The sequence below is a fragment of the Gaeumannomyces tritici genome (genome assembly GCF_000145635.1).
Source record: "Gaeumannomyces tritici R3-111a-1 unplaced genomic scaffold supercont2.10, whole genome shotgun sequence".
NCBI classification, from domain to species: domain Eukaryota; kingdom Fungi; phylum Ascomycota; class Sordariomycetes; order Magnaporthales; family Magnaporthaceae; genus Gaeumannomyces; species Gaeumannomyces tritici.
This window is the reverse complement of record NW_008804554.1, coordinates 1,028,982-1,046,015: the sequence shown is the minus strand read 5'-3', so window position 1 is coordinate 1,046,015 and position 17,034 is coordinate 1,028,982. Positions and strand designations below refer to the sequence as shown.

Sequence of the window (17,034 nt, the reverse complement as noted above, 5' to 3'; positions counted from 1 at the left end):
TCATGAAGGCTAGAAAAGGGAATCGCTCGTCCCCGGAATTTGCAAATGGGGCGACCCGTTTCCGGAAAGCCGCATCCCAAAGCGCGGGCACTTACAAAGGAAGTATCTGCTTGTAATTAGGAAAGTGATTAAGAAAAACATTCCAATACAAAGTTAGCTTTGCGGCTCCGCGGCGAAGTTTGGGCGTACCAACCCGCAAGGTAGGATGGTAAGGTTTATTTTGCCTTATTGTTTTTATTTCCCGCGATTAGCTGCGGCCCATGCGCGATAAGCTCGCCGTTAACCCTAAAAGTATGTTGGCAGAAAAGAAGAATTTCAGAGAGGGATCGGGTTTGGTCGGGCCGGGCGACGCGCGTACCTCCTCCAGCATCCCACGGACCCAAGAGCCCGTGACGTCGAGGACGCCCACGTTGTTATCCCTCTCGAGCATCCGCGCGACGCGCGAGACGGGTAGGATCTCCCCGCGTTCGTGTAGCTGCCGTCCAAAAAAGGTTAGCCGCGGGAGCCAAGGACACAAGGAGCATCCGATGGGCCGGCCTCGGACGTCAGCGTATTGAGCTTGCCCCTTATTTAATCGACGTAAGGGCTTACGTCGGCATCGTCCACGGCGGGGCCACTACGGAGGCCGCGGCGGTTGCGAAAGCGGTGGGGGGTCCATGGCAGGCGTGCCGTTACGTCAGGACCGGCGGCGAGCCAGCCCAGGACTGGCGCGGGTTGAGTCAGTGCACCCCCCTGTCGGCGCACTCTGTAAGTCAGTGCGCCCCCTGTCCGGACACCCCCCCTTTATGTAAAAACAGTGAGTTTGCATGGGAAAAGTGCCCGGAAAGGGGGGGGCGTCCGGACAGGGGGTGCATTGACTTAAAACCAAGCCACACACATATAAGACTGCACAACAACAATATATCCGCCAAAGCCACTTAATTAAACGGGTTATTAAAGCCTTAATTACAGCCCTTCGGGTATACCGTACTAACAAAAGCTTTGCACTACGAATCCGGCATCCCAAGCGCTAAAGCGCTTTTGGAATAAGTCCGCTTCCGTTTTGCAGCTTGCATTAACATAGCCCCGGAAACTTATCTTTTGTAATAACTTCTTTGTAATACAATGCATGGCAACTACTTGTATTGCATAAATATAGCTTTCATTCTTGGTTTACAAAACAACTACATGCAAGGTAACCCGCTTCCAGTTGCTTTTAAACCTTCTTATCCCCGCCTTCCTCTCGCATTACGGCATCGCCGGAATGAACCTGCTTTTCGACAGCAGCTACGGATTTGTCGGCAAGCTCTTTGGGCTCGAACACTGCAAGGGAAACGCTGCGTTAGTAGGGGACAGTCGCGAGTGTGCTGCAGCAAGTGGCGGGGGAACTTACAAAACGTCAGCTCCTCCAAAGTGCGACCATGGGTTTCCGGGTACATAAAGTAAATGAAGGTAAACTCGAAGAAAATCCAACCGCAGTAAATGGCGAAGAACTTCCAGCCAATGCCGTTGATGGCCAAAGGGTTCACGAAAGTGGAAAAGAAACCACCAGCCTTGCCAAAGATTTGCTGCACACCGATACCACGCGAACGGTGGGTGTAAGGCCACAGCTCGACGAGGTAGGTGTAAGTGAGGGCGTTGTTTCCGATGTTGTAGGCCGGGCCGTAAGCGAAAAAGAAGAACAAGGCTGCGTACGAGGCAGACCAGTTGGTCTCGCCGGCGTCCTTGGCTGCCTTGAGGCGCTCGAAACAAATGGTGATGGCGATAAACACGCACAGCATACAGGCAGCTGAGGTCATGAACATCCTGCGTCGAGGGAAGCGGACAATGATGATGGCGAAAACGGTGGCGTTTATCAAGTTCCAGCACTTGTCGGCAAGGTTAATGCGAGTTTTGGCGTACGTGGTGGTGAAGTTCATCAGCTCAAAGAGCAGGTTCGAGTAGTAGGATAGCAAAGTGTTGCCCGACATTTGGGTGAACAGGCCAAGGAAGGCCGAAATGAGGGCTCGGCGACGCATTCCCGGGGCTTTGAGAATTTCGAACCAGGACTGCTTGGAGCTCTCGAGCTCCAGTGCAATCGTCGACTTGATCTGTGCCATCTCAGCGTTGACGATGAGCGAGCTGGCGTCGCCCTCGGCGTGGAACTTGGTTAAGATGGCAAAAGCCTCGTCTTCGCGATCACGGCTGATCAGCCAACGGGGGCTCTCGGGCAGGAAAAACACTGTGGCAATCTGCAAGATGGAAGGGCAAATCTGAAGGAGCGAGGGCACGCGCCAAGCCCAGTCCGACTGGATGTTCACCGTCTCGATGGCGATGGCGGAGGCGATGATGGCTCCAATGAAGTAGGAGGCGTTGAACAGCGATGTCAGAACAGGCCTCTCCTTGGGGTAGGCGAGCTCGCCGATCATGGATGCGCCCGAAATGATGGCGAAAACGATGCCGATACCCAGGAGCAAGCGCGCAACGATGTACATGCCGACATGCTGGGCGAAGCCCTGGATAAGGGAGCCGACAACCATGATAACTGATCCGGTAAAGATTGAAACGCGCCGACCGTAGCGCTGGGCGAACCAAGGGGCGATGGGCACGCCCACGATGGAGCCAAGTTGGTAAGAGGCATTGACAATACCGAGAAGGCCGGGCTCAATGTCGAGCTTGTTCGTGGTGGGGCTGACGTAGCCATCCCCGAAGTCTAGCAAAAGCAAAGAAGCAGCACAGTCAGTATCGCCGTCAACAGCGGGCGGGCGGGCGGGCGGGGGATATCCCACAACTTGGCACTTACACTTTAAGAAGGCCGGGGTGAACTGCAGCGTGTTGATGAGCTGTGAGTCGAAGCCCGACGTCATCTCGACGCCCATGCAACAGAGAAACAAGTAAAAGTACATGACGCGGAGGTGCGGCTTCTTGTACCAGGGCACTTTGTCTTCGGCCACCATCCGTGTCAGGATGGGGTCCGAGATGCCGGTCGCGGGCGCCATGGTGGGCTTGCCCTGGCGGGTGTGCCTGACTGATGGGGGAGGTTTCGTGTGGGCGACTGGCGACTACGTCCCTCGTATTGGGAGCGAAGCTGGTGCGGGTTGCTGGGGGCAAGGAGGGACGGGCAGCCAGAAGGGCGGGCACTCGAGTAATAAATAAAGACACAAAGTGTAGACAGGGATGCCTTGGCTGCCCGAGGACAAAAATCCAAGCCCAAGGAAAAAATACAGCACCCCTAAAATGGCAGGAAACCCTCACCGCGCCGACAAAGAGCGGAGGAGGGCTCGCTTCTCCACACCGGGCATGCATGGATCCGCCAGTACCACCCCGCATTCTTCCAGACGTGGAGATGTTGGAGTCCGAGATGGAGACTGTCCTGATTTGGCGTCCCGTGCTCACTAACTAAGCTGCTTGCTTGGCTGCCCACGAGCCCGATGGAAGAACGGCAGAGCCAGGATCACATCCACTATGTGTTGCTGGATGCAGTTAGACGGCGCCAGTTGCTCGGCGCTGTGTGTGTTCTGGTTGCAACGCCGGGAAAACTGCCCGGCTATTCCTGAGAATGGCCGAGTCCAGCGTCGATCCCCGCTCCGGCAAGGAAGCTGACTGGCGGGCGGGTAAATGAGAGTTGGGGTGCCCGTGGGGTAACCAGCCTGCTGTGGAGGAGATCCCTGCTAAGTGGAGGAAAGCCCCTGGGTGGTGGTGTCATGGCAGGTGTGTGTGCCTGGAGGCCCTGCTTTTCCATCTCGAGGAATCTCGGGTTGTCGCGACGGAATCTGATCTGCATGGTTTTCTGCAATCCTTCGGGCCGCCCAATAAACGTTGGAATATGGCACGTTTGCTTACCACTTATTGGTTCGCTGGATAGCTTAACGTCGCGACTTGATGGAAGCCGGGGAGATGTTCCAGCTGCCAAGATCTTTTCGTGTCGTACACCTGTCGGCTCTGCGTGTCGGTAGGTATGCATGGCACTCCTTCCCCACCCCCGGCTGTAATCGCCAACTGGTCGGGATTTTCGGCTGCTTGCGAGGTTTAAACTGGTTGGTCCTGTGAGCTGGACGCCAAGCAACGGCAGGGATTTTGGGCGTGGCACGGCCAATTTTTCTTGAGCTTCGCCGTTGGGGCGGCGAGCTATCTTCGTCCTGTGACCAGCGCCGTTGCCCACGCGAGCGACGCGCCCCTGTCGGATCCTTTTCGGTGCACTCGTCGCCGAGGAGGCTCGAGGCTGGCGCGGTCGATTTTGCGCGCACTTTGTAGCATGGAGAGGTGGCAAGCTCGGCAGCAGCCGGTGTGTGCGGGTTGGAAGGGTAGCATAAACGTCAATCGCCTGCTGCATGGTCCCCTCCATCCAAGGATTGAGGCAACAAGCATATGCGTGCTGGAGGCGCTACCGGCTTACCGGGAAGCTGATACGACATCTCCACGGCTCCCGCCTGACAGTTGGAGCTCCCGTTCCCCGCAAAGTGGCACATATGAGGGACTGTATGTGGTCAGAAGAAGACGCGTGGGCGCCCTCGCGACTTGGGGCTATTGGGCGGCAGGAGCTGCGCTGTGGATGCGGGGACCGATGTTCAAACAAGGAACCCAAGCTGTCAAGGAGCTAACGGCAATTCGGACAGCCGAGAGCGCGCCAAGCCGCGGGCTTGCCGGCTTGGAGTCTTGGTTTGCCATTGGCCAAGTCACGGCTCGAGGTAGACAAGTCGACGGCGAAGCCACACCCGCTACCTGCCGTCTGGGCGACTCATGGCGCTGCGCCTGCAAAGGGGATTTCCAGTCCAATGTGGTCGGTTTGCCCAATCAAAAACACACATGTGCGCCAGCGAACTCGCGCCCGGGGAGGGGTAACTTTATGTTTCCACGAAGGCATGCCAATTACATGAAGGAGCAACGGTGCCTCTGCCCTCTGTCAAGATCCTATCCTTACACGGCTGCCCAGCATCGCTCGTTTGCCCAGCTGCTAGGTTTCAAGGATTCAGCAGCTATGTTGCGATATGAATTCCAAGCCCAACGCGCTCGCTAATAAGCGCACCGGAATTACAGCCGACAAAGATCCCGCGCCGAGCTTGGAAGGCTTTTCTTCTTCTTTTTTTTCGCCGCCATGCCCGCTCTCGTAGCCGCAACCACTGCTTTCTTCTTTCCTCTGCATGTTAGGTTATCGCGGCATCGAGCAGCTCCACAGTTTTTACACAGCCATCCCCAACCTGCACCACTTCGCGTGCCGAGCCGCGTCCCTTTGCGTCACTTTCAACCACTCCCGCCTCCCGAGCTTGACGACCCAAAGCTTGTGTTCGCAGTTACAAAACCCAAAGTATGGTCGGACTTCGTATTGAGCTACCCGTTGCTCGAACGGCTGGTTCTGCGGTTATACTAAACTAGCGGAGCACCATCGCGCTAGGAGCCCCTTGAACTTGCATGACTGATAGAGTGCCTAGACTAACGTTTTGGGGATTGAACATAAAGGATATAGGATTATCACCGTGCACCGGCGGAACGGGGCCAAACTTTGCCATGCTTCGCTAGCAGCGGCATCAGCAGCACCAGCGACGCACGCCAGCCCGCGAACCGCCTATCCCCACCGTGACATTGCCGTGTCGGCTCGGCATTAGTAATGTAGCGAAATAGGGAAGGAGCACGGCAAGATTGGTTCTTGATTTTTAATCAGGGACTGGATTACGCCGTCTTATGCTCGCTCGGGTCCTTCGGGGCATGATGGGGAGCGCCGGTCCGGGCCTGCCCGAATACAGCCCCAAGGCCTGGTAATGGTGACACAGGATGCGACAGCGTGTATTTAAGGGCAGGGAGGAGTGCGCGTTCTGGTCTGGTTTTCGAATTTCCACTCACGTCCATCTCGCTCCTTCCCTGCTCTACAGCACGCAAACATGAAACCCGCTTTCGTCATCGTCCATGGCCTCACCTTTCCGCCACCAACCTTCGATCGGCTGCGCAATGCCCTCGAAGGCGCCGGCTACGACGTCGCTATTCCCCGAATGCCGAGCGTGGGCGAAGGCGTGATCGGCGCGACCATGGCCACCGAGGTAGCTGCTGTGCGGGCGGCCATGGCGCCAGCACTAGAAGCGGGCAAGGACATTGTGCTAATGGGGCACTCGTACGGCGGGATAATCATTACACCAACTGCGCTCGGATACACCAAGACAGAAAGGGAGGCGCAAGGCCTCGAGGGCGGCGTCAAGGCAGTGGTTTACCTGGAGGCGTTCGCCGGCTGGGAGAGGGGCAAATACCCGATGGACGTGGTGTTTGGGTCCGGCAGCGGCATACCTGAAATGTTCAAACCGCTTGTGATTGACGGCAAGGTGAGTTGGAAAGCGAGCGGTCCAGGTGGCAGGCACGAGCGGGAGCTAACGATGGCGGCGACGTAGCCCACCGACAACATCCCCGTGCCCAAGTCACCCACCGACATGGAAAAGCAAGCCTCGCAGTTCCTGTTCTTTAACACGTGCACGCCCGAGGACACGGAATGGTGCATGGGGTTGCTGGAATCCATGTCGCTGGGCGCGGCGCTAGAGAAGACAGAGGTTGTGCCGGCGGACCTCAAGGCGTCGCTAACCTACATTGTCGGAGAGAAGGACAACGCCATGCAGCCGGCCATCGCGGAGAGGTTCGTGGCGGGCACTCCTGGAATGAAGGAGGTGCGGATGGACACTGGCCACGCGCCGTTTGTTAGCCATGTAGACGAGCTGGCTAAAATACTGGAGGGGATTGCGCAGGAGTAGGGCTGTGCCAAAGGGGTAACTTTGTCGAGCAGACAAAGTCCGACGACGATGCTGGAGGAGAAAATTTCCCTGGCGCTCCGCTCCGTGTTTGTACGATACACTGTTACTGTAGCGAACTCAAGTTAGCTCTTCTCTACCAGACTCCAGTCAATCTGGATTCTGACTAACTCCCCTCCATGTGTGCTGACCGCCACTACCCATCAGCGCCCATCATGGCCCGATCCGGCAACGCTGGCAGTCTAGCCCGATCGAATCGGGTTCGTCATAACACTGGTGTTCAAGAATACGAGCTGCTGTTGCTGTCGCACGACGTCATCTACACTGGATGGCGAAGACAACGGTCCAAGGTGCCTGCCGTGGCAGGACGTGGCAGGTTTTCGCATTCCAGGCTGGCACTTTACCCCATTTCGATTAGCTTTGACCAATGTTCGAAAATGTTTGTTTTTGCGTCTTTATTGGATCTTGGCCTCCGGATATATATCATGACGCCGCTGCCGTGCCTTGCTCCCGGCGTGGGCTAAAGGTCCTCAAAGACGCAAAGACAAACACCAAGTCCAACCATCACAATGCAGTTACACCATCTCGCCATCGCCGGTCTCGCCGGCCTCGCCGCCCGCGCCGCCGGCCAGCAGGTCCAAGGCTTCAACTACGGCGCCACCAACAACGACGGCTCGTGCCGGGGTTACGCCGACTTTGTGCGCTTCTTCAACGAGGCCAAGTCGCTCGCCGGCGCCCCAAGCTTCACCTCGGCCCGCCTCTACACCTCGATCCAGTGCGGCACCGCGGCCGACCCCATCTCGGCCTACCAGGCCGCCATCGACACCGACACGTCCATCCTCGTCGGCTTCTGGGCGAGCGCGGGCCGCGCCGTGTTCGAGAACGAGCTCAACTCGCTGCTGAGCGCGGTGCGGACACACGGCGACGCCCTGACGTCGCGCATCGTCGGCATCAGCGTCGGCTCCGAGGACCTCTACCGCAGCAGCCCGCAGGGCGTCGCCAACGACGCGGGCCAGGGCGCGACGGGCGCCGAGATCGAGGGCTACCTGGGCTGGGCGCGCGACTGGTTCCGCGGCACGGCGCTCGAGGGCAAGCCGCTGGGCCACGTCGACACGTGGACGGCGTGGGTGCTGCCCGAGAACGCGGGCGTGGCCGCGTCGGTCAACTGGCTGGGCCACAACTCGTTCCCCTACTGGGAGAACGCGCGGCCCAACGCCATCGAGCAGGCCGAGGACAACTTTTGGTCCGCCGTGCGCGAGACCGAGCGCATCGCCAACGGCAAGCCCGTCTGGGTCACTGAGACGGGGTGGCCGCACCGTGGCCCGACGCAGCGCGCGGCCGTGCCGTCGCCCGAGAATGCGAGGACGTACTGGAGCCAGGTCGGCTGCACGCTGTTCAACAACCGCAACGTCTGGTGGTACACGCTCAAGGACGCCAACACGGCGCAGGTCGACATTTCCTTTGGCATCACTCCCATCGACAGCTCGACTCCCATTTTTGATTTGAGCTGCTAAGGCGGGGTGCGGCATGCTCCTCGGCTTCTAGATATATGAGTAGAATAAAATATGGAATCGCACAGCTACGCAAACACATGGGTAACCTCATCCTTCCCACAAAAACTTTTGTTCCTTCCCCTCAAACAGCGGCCTCAGCGCCATCCCGTAGTCGCCTCCGTTGGGCGTCCGGAGCAAGGTGTGGATGTGGAACTTGGCCGGTTCGGCATTGTTCAAAAAGACTCCCGAGTGGTGGTCAAACTCGACGATGATGACGGGGCTTTGGATCCGGTAGTAGAAGGGATCCTTGTCCGTGAAGCCGCCAATCCAGCAAAAGTATGTCTCATGGAACCATTCCCTAACCTGCTCGAGACGTAGCCGGTGAGCTGTATCCGGGAGGTACAGCAAGTACTGCTCAGCAATCGCCACCACGAGCTCCTGCTGGGCGGGGTCCATGTCGGCCACGACGACGCCCTCGTACGGCACCACGCGATTGTCGCGGTACGCTCCGCACAGGTGCCGCTGGTCGTCGTGGTTCCACCTCCCCTTGGGCATGGCTGGGTCCTTGAGCAACTTGTAAACCTGCGCCTTGGCCTGCTGGTCCGGCGACAGGGACTGCATTAGCCAGAGGCCGAGCGCCTCCTCGGTATGCAGGATGCGCGTGCCTTTGTACGGCCCGTCGTCGATAAGGTTCGGCTCGGCGCCCGTGAACCACGGCGAAATGACAATCTGGGTCTTGTGCAGCAGCACATTCAAGCACAGGTGGTGGCCGTAAAAGGAGAAGCCCCAGGGCGCGGTGGTTGACGGCTCGCCAAACAGCACAAAGTTGTACGAGAACTCGTTGCAGATGCGCGGCGCCCCGACCAGCTCGCCCAGGAAGCCGTTGATGCGCATGGCCCCGAGGGCCTTCTGGTAGCCCTCGGGCGACAGCGTGCGCCCGAGGACCAGCATGACGGCGTCGCGCACGTCGGGCGTCAGCTCGTCGAGCCGGAGGCCCTTGTCGCTCAGCAGGAACTCGGGGTTGGACCACGAGCGCCACTCGGGCGAGTCGATGTGATGGCTGAGGACCGACTTTTGCTGGGGGGTTAGCTTGCCGACGAGCGAGGCGGCGGCGTCCACGATGGAGTTGATGGGCACGCCCTCGTCCTGCAACTTGAACAGGTCGTGGCGAACGTTTCCTGGCTGGTGTCAGTGTGTAATTGGAGGGCAGGCGCACGCAGCTACCGCACCATCGCCTTGGATTGCATACCATCCGACGTCACGCCCCTGAACGGTTCCTGGAACAGGTCACGCCAATGCAGGTACAGCGCATGCAGCCACGGCGGGTTTCCACTCTCCTTGAAGGCCTTGGCGTACTCGTGCGCATCCTGCTTCTGCATAGTCGTGAAGCGCGGGATGCTGAGGTCGGGCAGGAAGCGGCGGTAGTCGCCATCTCTGTCGCCTGGGCCAGCCATGATGCTTGGTGGTGCGGTCGATGTCGCTGGCGATGGTGTTGTGCCGCCTTGCCTGGCACTGTCAGCCACCCAAGACACAACCTGATACCCCGCCCCCGCGCACCTGGAAGTTCCCCGAGTGCCGAGGTGGGGACTGGCAAGCCACCCCTACCTACACCAGCACAATATCAGCCGACTTTTTATCCCCAGACGCAAACACCTCCCCGCTCATGATGCCATGCACGTAGCATTCCCCAATGACATGGTAGCCGCGCCCGCCAGCTCTATCAGCCCTGCGGAGCACAAACGGGATATTGCAACCCTGGATGATGGCGATGTCGTCCCCCTCGCGCGCCCAGTGCGGCACCAGCCCAAACATGCTCTTTTCCGTCACGACGAAGCGGCGATTCTTGGCCGCTCGCTGGGCCGCGTCACGCAGGCTGCGGAACGCCATTCCCATCGTCCTTTTCCCCGACAGCATGTCGAGGTCCAACCCTCCCTTGCCCTTGGGTCTGCGCTGCCGTGGGGAGTAGGTCTGCCCGGGGAAAGAAGGGCTGCGTCCTGTGGACTGGTCCAGGAGGAAGCTGACGACCTCGCCGTACAGCTCTGGGGCGCGCTGCATGTTGGTGTCGTCCTTGTCGGCGACAAGAGTTCGCCAAAAGGCCTCGAATGCCTTCTTGCCTTCTTGCGGCACCCCGCTCGCGGATGGGGCTCCTGAACTGCCCATGTACGGCGAGCGAGGAGCTGCTACTGCCGCCAAGTCGGCGCAGGCCACAAGGAAGTCCTTGTTTGTCGTCTGTGGGCTGACAAGACTGATGTCCGGCTCCGTTAACCGCCCCGAGGTTTGGACGACCCTGTCGGCAAACACCGCCCGGCTATGCAACTCGACGCCTTCAATCATTATCTTTGCTTCGTGCTCGTGACCTTTTATCCTCGTCTTTGTCTCGAGTTCGTCATGCGGGAGCGGGAAGCGCTGCTTATTCCCTGAGCCGTACACACCCGAAAAGTTATCGCAAAGGGGCCATGTTTGGCGCGCCTGGTCCCAGTCGGGAACCCACGACGGGAGTCCCGCCGTCGTTTGTGTGTATTCGTGATCGACGCTCGCCAGGATGTGATCCAGGTTGTGCGGTATGTTTTCCAACCCGTACGCCGCCACGTCTCGGTACAGCATGGATGTGGGATAATCTTGCGAGTAGCTAACCTTCTTCCACTTTGGAGTCTTCAGCATCCCCATTAGCCCGTACACCTTGTCGCGGGGGTCGTAGCATCGGCGGTCACGGATCTTGTCTATCAATTCCGTCTGCCTAACGTAGCTCTTGCTCTGTGGGGATATATCCCAGAGCCGACCAGCCCGAGCGATGACGTCGATTCCGCGATCCGCCACATCTTCTGGTGGTGGTAGCGTTTCGAACATCCATGTTGAAAGGCCTGAGATTCGAAGATTATTATATGCCGTGAGCAGCATTTCCCAGTTGATCGCCTCATTACCGCACATGGCCAAGATGATTTCGGGCATCCAGACCTCCTGGTTGATCCACACCCTCGTGAACCAAGGCCGCAGGAAGAAATCTCGAACTGCTTTCCACGCCTCGTCTTCGGGCCCGGGAAGGTAGCGGCGGGCAAGGTCGGCTGGGAGCTCAAGGGGCTTCATGTCCATGTGCATCTCCCTGGCAATCTGCTCGAGCAGCGCGATCGCCTTGGCAGACCCGGGGGCAGCGTCACCAAGCCAGACCAGCGTGTTGGACGACTGGGCGTACACGCGCCCCATTAGCGGGATCTGCTTCTCCTTCTCACCCTCGTCTGCCTGGTTGATGCACAGCTGGTCGATCCACATCACCAAGCTGGCGTCCGGCCGGCGGAAGCGCCTGAGCGCTCGCTCGAGAGCCGCGGTGACCGGCCTCTTGTAGCCATCCAGCTCCACCAGGGCGTCAAACACGTTGGGGCCCCAGGTGTAGCTGAGGGCCGTGTATGCCACAGGCTCGAGCCTGTCCGGCAGCAAAAGCGCGTGGCGGGGCTCCTGCGTGAGGAAGTGACTGGGCATGAAATCCGTGGGTCCCTCCCACTCGCCGCGAATAACCATCCGCTGCCGCCTGAGCACCTCCGGGTCTGTTTCCCAGCGCCCACCGGTCCTGGTCCTGATGGGCACGTCGAGACTGCAATGGTGCAGCGAGCAGCGGACCTCATCCTCGCCGGAGCCTGGCTTGAGCTCGAGCACTCTGATCTCCTGGGGCTCGAGCAGCGGCCGATATGGACCCTCGCGCCGTTGACTGTCGTCGCGTGTCTGGAGGAGGGCTTTCTGTAGATTGGGAACTCCCTCCCCTTGCGAACCCGGCTCGCCAACTGGTTCGCCGACCTTGGCTATGCTAAGCTCCGTCATCATGTCGTCGACGGCGGAGCTGCCGAGAAGGTTGTCCCACCGCGGCATTTGCGCCATGGTGAGTCGATTGCTGGCAAGATGCTAGTTGGATGGATGGTAGGGATGCCGCGGGCTGGCAGGTCGAGTAGTGATGGGCAGTATAAGGTCGCGTTTTGCTGCCAAACATTGCAAATTGCGGGGGAGGGGCAGAAATACATGGTCGCTGTGGTATGGCGAAGGCTTACGGTGCCTGGCAGGTCACAGGGGGGGCTCTGGATTACGTGGGGGCCGAAGAAGACACTGGTCCATGACCATACCCGAAAGCCAAGCATAATTATTATTAACATCGAAGAATCACGACTACCTCACCCTTTTGCCACTTTATCATCTCTGCTCCCACACCACCTTAGGCCCTCAGTTCGTACTCGGTAATAACCGCGGCGTGGTCCGACGTCCACTCATTGTTTACATAGCTTGGATCCGACACAGGCTTCGGCTGCCCGACCAAAACGGTCCGCGACGACGAAACGCGCAGCTTCCTGCCCTTATGATAGATAAAGTCGATACGGTCCTGCGGCTCCGCCTTGCCGTTGTCGTTCTTTGGGTTTACCGGCGACCAGGTGATGCCCTGAACCGCCACCGGATCTGGGTTGGCGATGCGGAACGAGTCGATCAACCCGGCCTCGGTTGGCCGCACCGACGACGGCCAGGGCACGTCGGAGTAGCCGCAGTTCTTGGACTTGAGCGCGTCGGTCCAGTCGAGGTGCGACGGCGCGTTGAAGTCGCCCATTAGGAGGACGGGAACGTTGTCGGCGTCGGCGATGTGGCCCAGTCCCTTCATTGAGTTCAGGGCATCGGTGATCTCGCCAGTGCGTCCGCTCTGTGCCTCGCGTTGCAGCACCCGATCCACCGACATCTTGTCGAAGCAAAAGTCGTAGGGCCCGTACGGGTTGTATCCGAGGTGCGCCACCCAAACGTTGACGGCGCCGTCGTCAAACTGGACGCGCACGCCAGTCGCCGTCGAAGTCGAGCTGTCGTAGTTCTCGGCGATGCGGTACCGGCTGATGATGGCGACCTTGCCGTGATCCGTCCGCGAGTGCCAGCCCAGGGCGTCGGCTATCCGCTTCGCGTGGTTGGTGCCGCCGTTGTTGACCTCTTGGAACCCGATGATGTCGACGTTAGACGAGGCGATGAAGCTCACCTCCTTGGCCAGGTGGTTCTTGATCCTGGTGCCTCCGTGCCACATGTTGAGCGTCATGACGCGCAGGTTGCCGACAAGGGCCGACCCCGACGGTCGCACCGGCACCACCAGCCTGATGGTCGCGCTTGACGACTCTTTGGTGGCGCGCATTTGGACCCATGTGCTCGGGCTACCCGCCGGCGGCGTGCCGCTGACGACGCCGTCAGCGCTGACGCTGAGCCAGCTCGAGCCAGATCCACCGTCGGCACGGGAGAAGGTGACGCCGCTGGTGCCTCCCTCAAGCAGCCCGCGGGCGGTGTAGCTGAACCTGCTGCCGATGCGGGCGTTGTGTGTCGTCATCGAGCCCGCATAAAACCGAAGAGGAGTGTTGGGGGCCGTGTAGCTGATCTCGATGTACTCGCCGAGCCATTTGTAGCCGTCGTTTGCGCAGAAGTAGACTTGGTAGTTGCCAGAGGGGACGTCATCAGTCGAGAGCGTAACTGTGCCTGAGCTCCCAGTGACGTATTCCCATTTGACCGACTCCTTATTTCCGTTCCTGCTCCCACCGGACGGGCCATCGCCTGGTTTGTAAAGTCCGATCCAGTTCTTGCTGTTGGGCTTGTTCGTCGTGTACCGGAAAGTCAATGGCTCGCCTGACACGCTTTGCACACGACCGTCAACTGACACGTCGATGGGATCTGTCATCCACCTGTACCCGTCAACGGCGAGGTAGAAGACCTTGTAGGCTCCAGGGTCGAGGTCGCGCGTGGCGAGTCGAAGCCTGCCTGTCGTGACACCATTGGCAGTTGAAACGGCGCCATTTGTATAAGCCCATGTAAGCGAGCCCTGATCCTTCTCCTCGTTGACGGGACCACCGCCCGAGGCACGGTATAGGCCGAGCCAGTTGGTTTGCTGGTGCAACATGGTGGAGAACTCGATCGTGACAGGGTCGGCGCCGTCCTCGATCAGGCGCATTCCCCCAGGCTTGGAGTAGTCAATAGGCCCCGACACCCACTCGTAGCCATCGTTAACGAGGAAGAATAGCCAGTGCTTGCCTGCGGGGATGCCAGGTGTGGGCAGGTTGATCTTGCCAGAGCGGCCAGGGGTGTACTTCCAGACGAGCGAGCCTGGGGTAGGTTTCTTCTGGTCCACAGGGCCGTCGCCGGCACGCCAGAGCCCGATCCAATTCTTGTCGTTGGGCTGGTCCGTCGTGTACTCGATGGTCAGCGGCGCGCCGCGGGCAGGGGCCAGCTTGAAGCTGCCGCCAGCCAATACGGGGGCGCATTGGAGCGCAACCATCAACGCGGACGATGCCGCGGCCAGAAACGACTGGATATGCATGTTGGCGGCGCTGGAGAAGACTGGCAAATGGAAACCCAGTCTAGAGAAAAAGGCGTGGTGGCAGCGGACGTGACACGACAGCCATCCTGGGCCCAAGGCAGTATTAATATTCACACCACATGGCAGCAGCCGACGGTGGAGAGGTGTTTCTGTGACTACTAGAAATCCTGAAGGAACAAGACGTAGGTGATTCTGCGCCTCCTTCCGGGCGGCCCGCTCCTCGAAGCAGCAAAGTCAGCCGTTGAAGATGCAGAACAAGCTAGCGTCGGAGGTATCTATGGGGTTACATGACAGGATTGGCTTCAGCAGTCGCCCGGCGCCACACACATTATCCTCGGTGTCCAATGTGGAACATTGACTGAGCCATGTCGCATATCACCGATATTTCCCCTTTCGATCGCACGATATCTTGGACAGATTTATCAATTGTTTTCCCTTGCGGTCACCGCCCCTCCTGGCTGGTCCTCTGCTGTGTCTGCTCGCGTGTTTCGGCGTAAAAGGTAAGTGGAAGCGTCGCCATACTCTAGCAGCTTCTCCCTCAGCGCCGTGTCAACCGGCTCAGGCAAAAAGCCGAAGCGGCCCCAGAAGGCGCCCGTGTTGTAGACGGATATGAGGGACGTCGTCGTGTAACGCCTGCCCAGCGCGAGCAGTCTTTCGACGCACAAGGCCGCAAGCCCTCTCCCGCGCCAGGCACGGAGGATAGCCAAATCGTGGATGTAGAATTGGTCCGCGCTGGGCGTGATTAACCCTAGCAAGCTGTCTAATGCTGGTGGCTGACCTCGTCGTATGGGGTGGGACAGAGCGTAGCCGAAGATGTCGCCGCCATCGGCAAGGACCAAACAACCCTCTGGGAAAAGTCGGAGGCGCTCCTCAAACACTGAGTCGCCTTCAGGTAAGTCCGCGTGAACCTCGTTGGCCACAAGAAGAATGCCTGGGATGTCGCCCTCGTTGGCTTGGCGCCAGCCTGCCATGCTGCGGTGTATCCTGGCTGGGCTGTTGATGTTTGGTGTGTGCACCGCGCAAGTAAAGGGGCTGGGCAGGCCCGCATGCAGTGGATTGACGCGGGGCTCCAGGCGGGCCAATTTGGACATGCTGAGGTCAGCAACCAACGAACATCTGGGGAAGAACTTTGTCTCTGCTGCATCCTGCGCATCTGCTCAGGGGCACTTCTCATATAACGTAAAAGACACTATAAACTTTGCTATGGAATTCTCCGTTATTAGCAGCTCCTGGGAACACAATGTCACAAGTCAGCCTGACGTGCATCTGCTGTGTTCGAACATGGAACGCTCTCGTCAGGTTTTATTACGAACGGCTTCCGGAAATATGCCCAAGAACGAACACAAGTCCCTAAAGGATTATCTGCTGTGGCACGTTGGGTCTGACAAAATCTGCAGACCTAGAGGATTATGGGCAAAACAAGACCTCGGCTTTGTTGAGTTACTTCTGGCAAAGGAAAGAGAAGGTGCCCAATCGACGAGGCGAACTACCAGTAGCCCAACATGGTTCCAGGAGGTGGCGGTGCGGTTTGGCTGACGGATATGCTGCTTAAATTAATCGTGACTTCCGGCTGTAGTCGACACCTGCTATTATTTACGACGAAGGAGTCATCTGACATGCAGAGAGCACGCAATTTCGCCAGTAGGAGTAGCATCTGTATACGATACACGTGGGCTAGCTTCTGGTAAACCACTGAGAAACTGTGTCGATTGGATACCCGCGCCGTACTGGCCAGCCTTTAGGCCATCATGATGGCATCTCATCTCAGCAAGAGGCTCCTAGCTGGCTGCGTTCCTCCGGCCATGGCTGCGGAATGATGATCCTACGTTTGGTGGGAATGGCCAGAGCCTTTGAGGGACATTGGAAGGCAGTTGCTGTCCCACGGCCCGCGCTTATTTATGTGAACAAAAAGATATAAAAATGGCATGCTGCTCTTCCCAAACGATGTCATGTCTTGTTTCTACTTAGCTCCAACACAAGACAAAGACATCCAAATCATCCAGTCATTCAGCCCACCAGTCTTTATACAACAAAACACCTCAACCAACCTCAAGATGCAGTTCTCTACCCTCTTCGCCACCCTCGCCCTGGCCCTCGCGCCCGCCGCCCTGGCGGCGCCCTCCGAGGGCCAGACGGTCGAGGCGCGCGACCAGCACCTCATGACGGCCTGGGACCTGACCAACTTCCAGGGCTCCAAGCTCGAGGCCAAGGCCGATCCGGGCCAGTGCAAGGACTTCGCCGGTGCCTTCGACAACAAGGTCTCGAGCGCAAAGGCGCAGCGCGGCTGGAGCTGCACCATCTGGGCCAACAAGAACTGCGGGGGCGCCAAGGCCACCTTTGGTGTCAACGGCATCGCCAACCTGCCCTCGGCCGTCAACAACAAGGGCAGCAGCTGGAAGTGCGTCAAGGCTTAGGTTTCGCCACCACGAGACTCTTGAACGACGGGCATGCTGTGAAGGCGGAGAGACAGCGATGCGTGGCTGGGCGGGCTTAACAGGATCTTCTTCTTCTCTTTTAGCTTTGCACCTAGTCGATCCTAGGTTTCCAC

At 58.8% G+C, this 17,034-nt stretch overlaps 8 protein-coding genes across 8 annotated transcripts; 3 read left to right on the top strand and 5 right to left on the bottom strand.

Annotated features, from left to right (window-relative positions):
* Positions 1-1,085: 1,085 nt before the first annotated feature.
* On the bottom strand, positions 1,086-3,179 carry GGTG_13226 (sugar transporter). Its single transcript, XM_009231131.1, has 3 exons — positions 2,762-3,179; positions 1,373-2,671; positions 1,086-1,302 (listed from the first exon to the last, which is right to left on the bottom strand). Exons 1-3 carry the CDS (start codon positions 2,955-2,957, stop codon positions 1,196-1,198), a joined length of 1,602 nt encoding a protein of 533 aa, XP_009229395.1. The 5' UTR covers positions 2,958-3,179; the 3' UTR covers positions 1,086-1,195.
* Positions 3,180-5,700: 2,521 nt separating this feature from the next.
* Positions 5,701-6,861, top strand: GGTG_13225 (hypothetical protein). Its single transcript, XM_009231130.1, has 2 exons — positions 5,701-6,266; positions 6,333-6,861. Exons 1-2 carry the CDS (start codon positions 5,835-5,837, stop codon positions 6,684-6,686), a joined length of 786 nt encoding a protein of 261 aa, XP_009229394.1. The 5' UTR covers positions 5,701-5,834; the 3' UTR covers positions 6,687-6,861.
* Positions 6,862-7,220: 359 nt separating this feature from the next.
* On the top strand, positions 7,221-8,197 carry GGTG_13224 (GPI-anchored cell wall beta-1,3-endoglucanase EglC; the record flags this gene model as incomplete). Its single annotated transcript, XM_009231129.1, has 1 exon — positions 7,221-8,197. Exon 1 carries the CDS (start codon positions 7,253-7,255, stop codon positions 8,195-8,197), a length of 945 nt encoding a protein of 314 aa, XP_009229393.1. The 5' UTR covers positions 7,221-7,252.
* An 87-nt stretch (positions 8,198-8,284) lies between these two features.
* On the bottom strand, positions 8,285-9,630 carry GGTG_13223 (hypothetical protein; the record flags this gene model as incomplete). The annotated part of the gene is made up of 2 exons (XM_009231128.1): positions 8,285-9,354; positions 9,426-9,630. 2 exons carry the CDS (start codon positions 9,628-9,630, stop codon positions 8,285-8,287), a joined length of 1,275 nt encoding a protein of 424 aa, XP_009229392.1.
* Positions 9,631-9,781: 151 nt separating this feature from the next.
* GGTG_13222 (hypothetical protein) lies at positions 9,782-12,195 on the bottom strand (the record flags this gene model as incomplete). The annotated part of the gene is made up of 1 exon (XM_009231127.1): positions 9,782-12,195. The coding sequence occupies exon 1, from the start codon at positions 12,041-12,043 to the stop codon at positions 9,782-9,784; it is 2,262 nt and encodes a 753-aa protein (XP_009229391.1). The 5' UTR covers positions 12,044-12,195.
* Positions 12,196-12,281: 86 nt separating this feature from the next.
* On the bottom strand, positions 12,282-14,486 carry GGTG_13221 (hypothetical protein; the record flags this gene model as incomplete). The annotated part of the gene is made up of 1 exon (XM_009231126.1): positions 12,282-14,486. One exon carries the CDS (start codon positions 14,484-14,486, stop codon positions 12,372-12,374), a length of 2,115 nt encoding a protein of 704 aa, XP_009229390.1. The 3' UTR covers positions 12,282-12,371.
* A 259-nt stretch (positions 14,487-14,745) lies between these two features.
* GGTG_13220 (hypothetical protein) lies at positions 14,746-15,457 on the bottom strand (the record flags this gene model as incomplete). The annotated part of the gene is made up of 2 exons (XM_009231125.1): positions 14,746-14,761; positions 15,009-15,457. 2 exons carry the CDS (start codon positions 15,455-15,457, stop codon positions 14,746-14,748), a joined length of 465 nt encoding a protein of 154 aa, XP_009229389.1.
* Positions 15,458-16,540: 1,083 nt separating this feature from the next.
* On the top strand, positions 16,541-16,975 carry GGTG_13219 (hypothetical protein; the record flags this gene model as incomplete). Its single annotated transcript, XM_009231124.1, has 1 exon — positions 16,541-16,975. One exon carries the CDS (start codon positions 16,541-16,543, stop codon positions 16,898-16,900), a length of 360 nt encoding a protein of 119 aa, XP_009229388.1. The 3' UTR covers positions 16,901-16,975.
* Between the last annotated feature and the right edge of the window lie 59 nt (positions 16,976-17,034).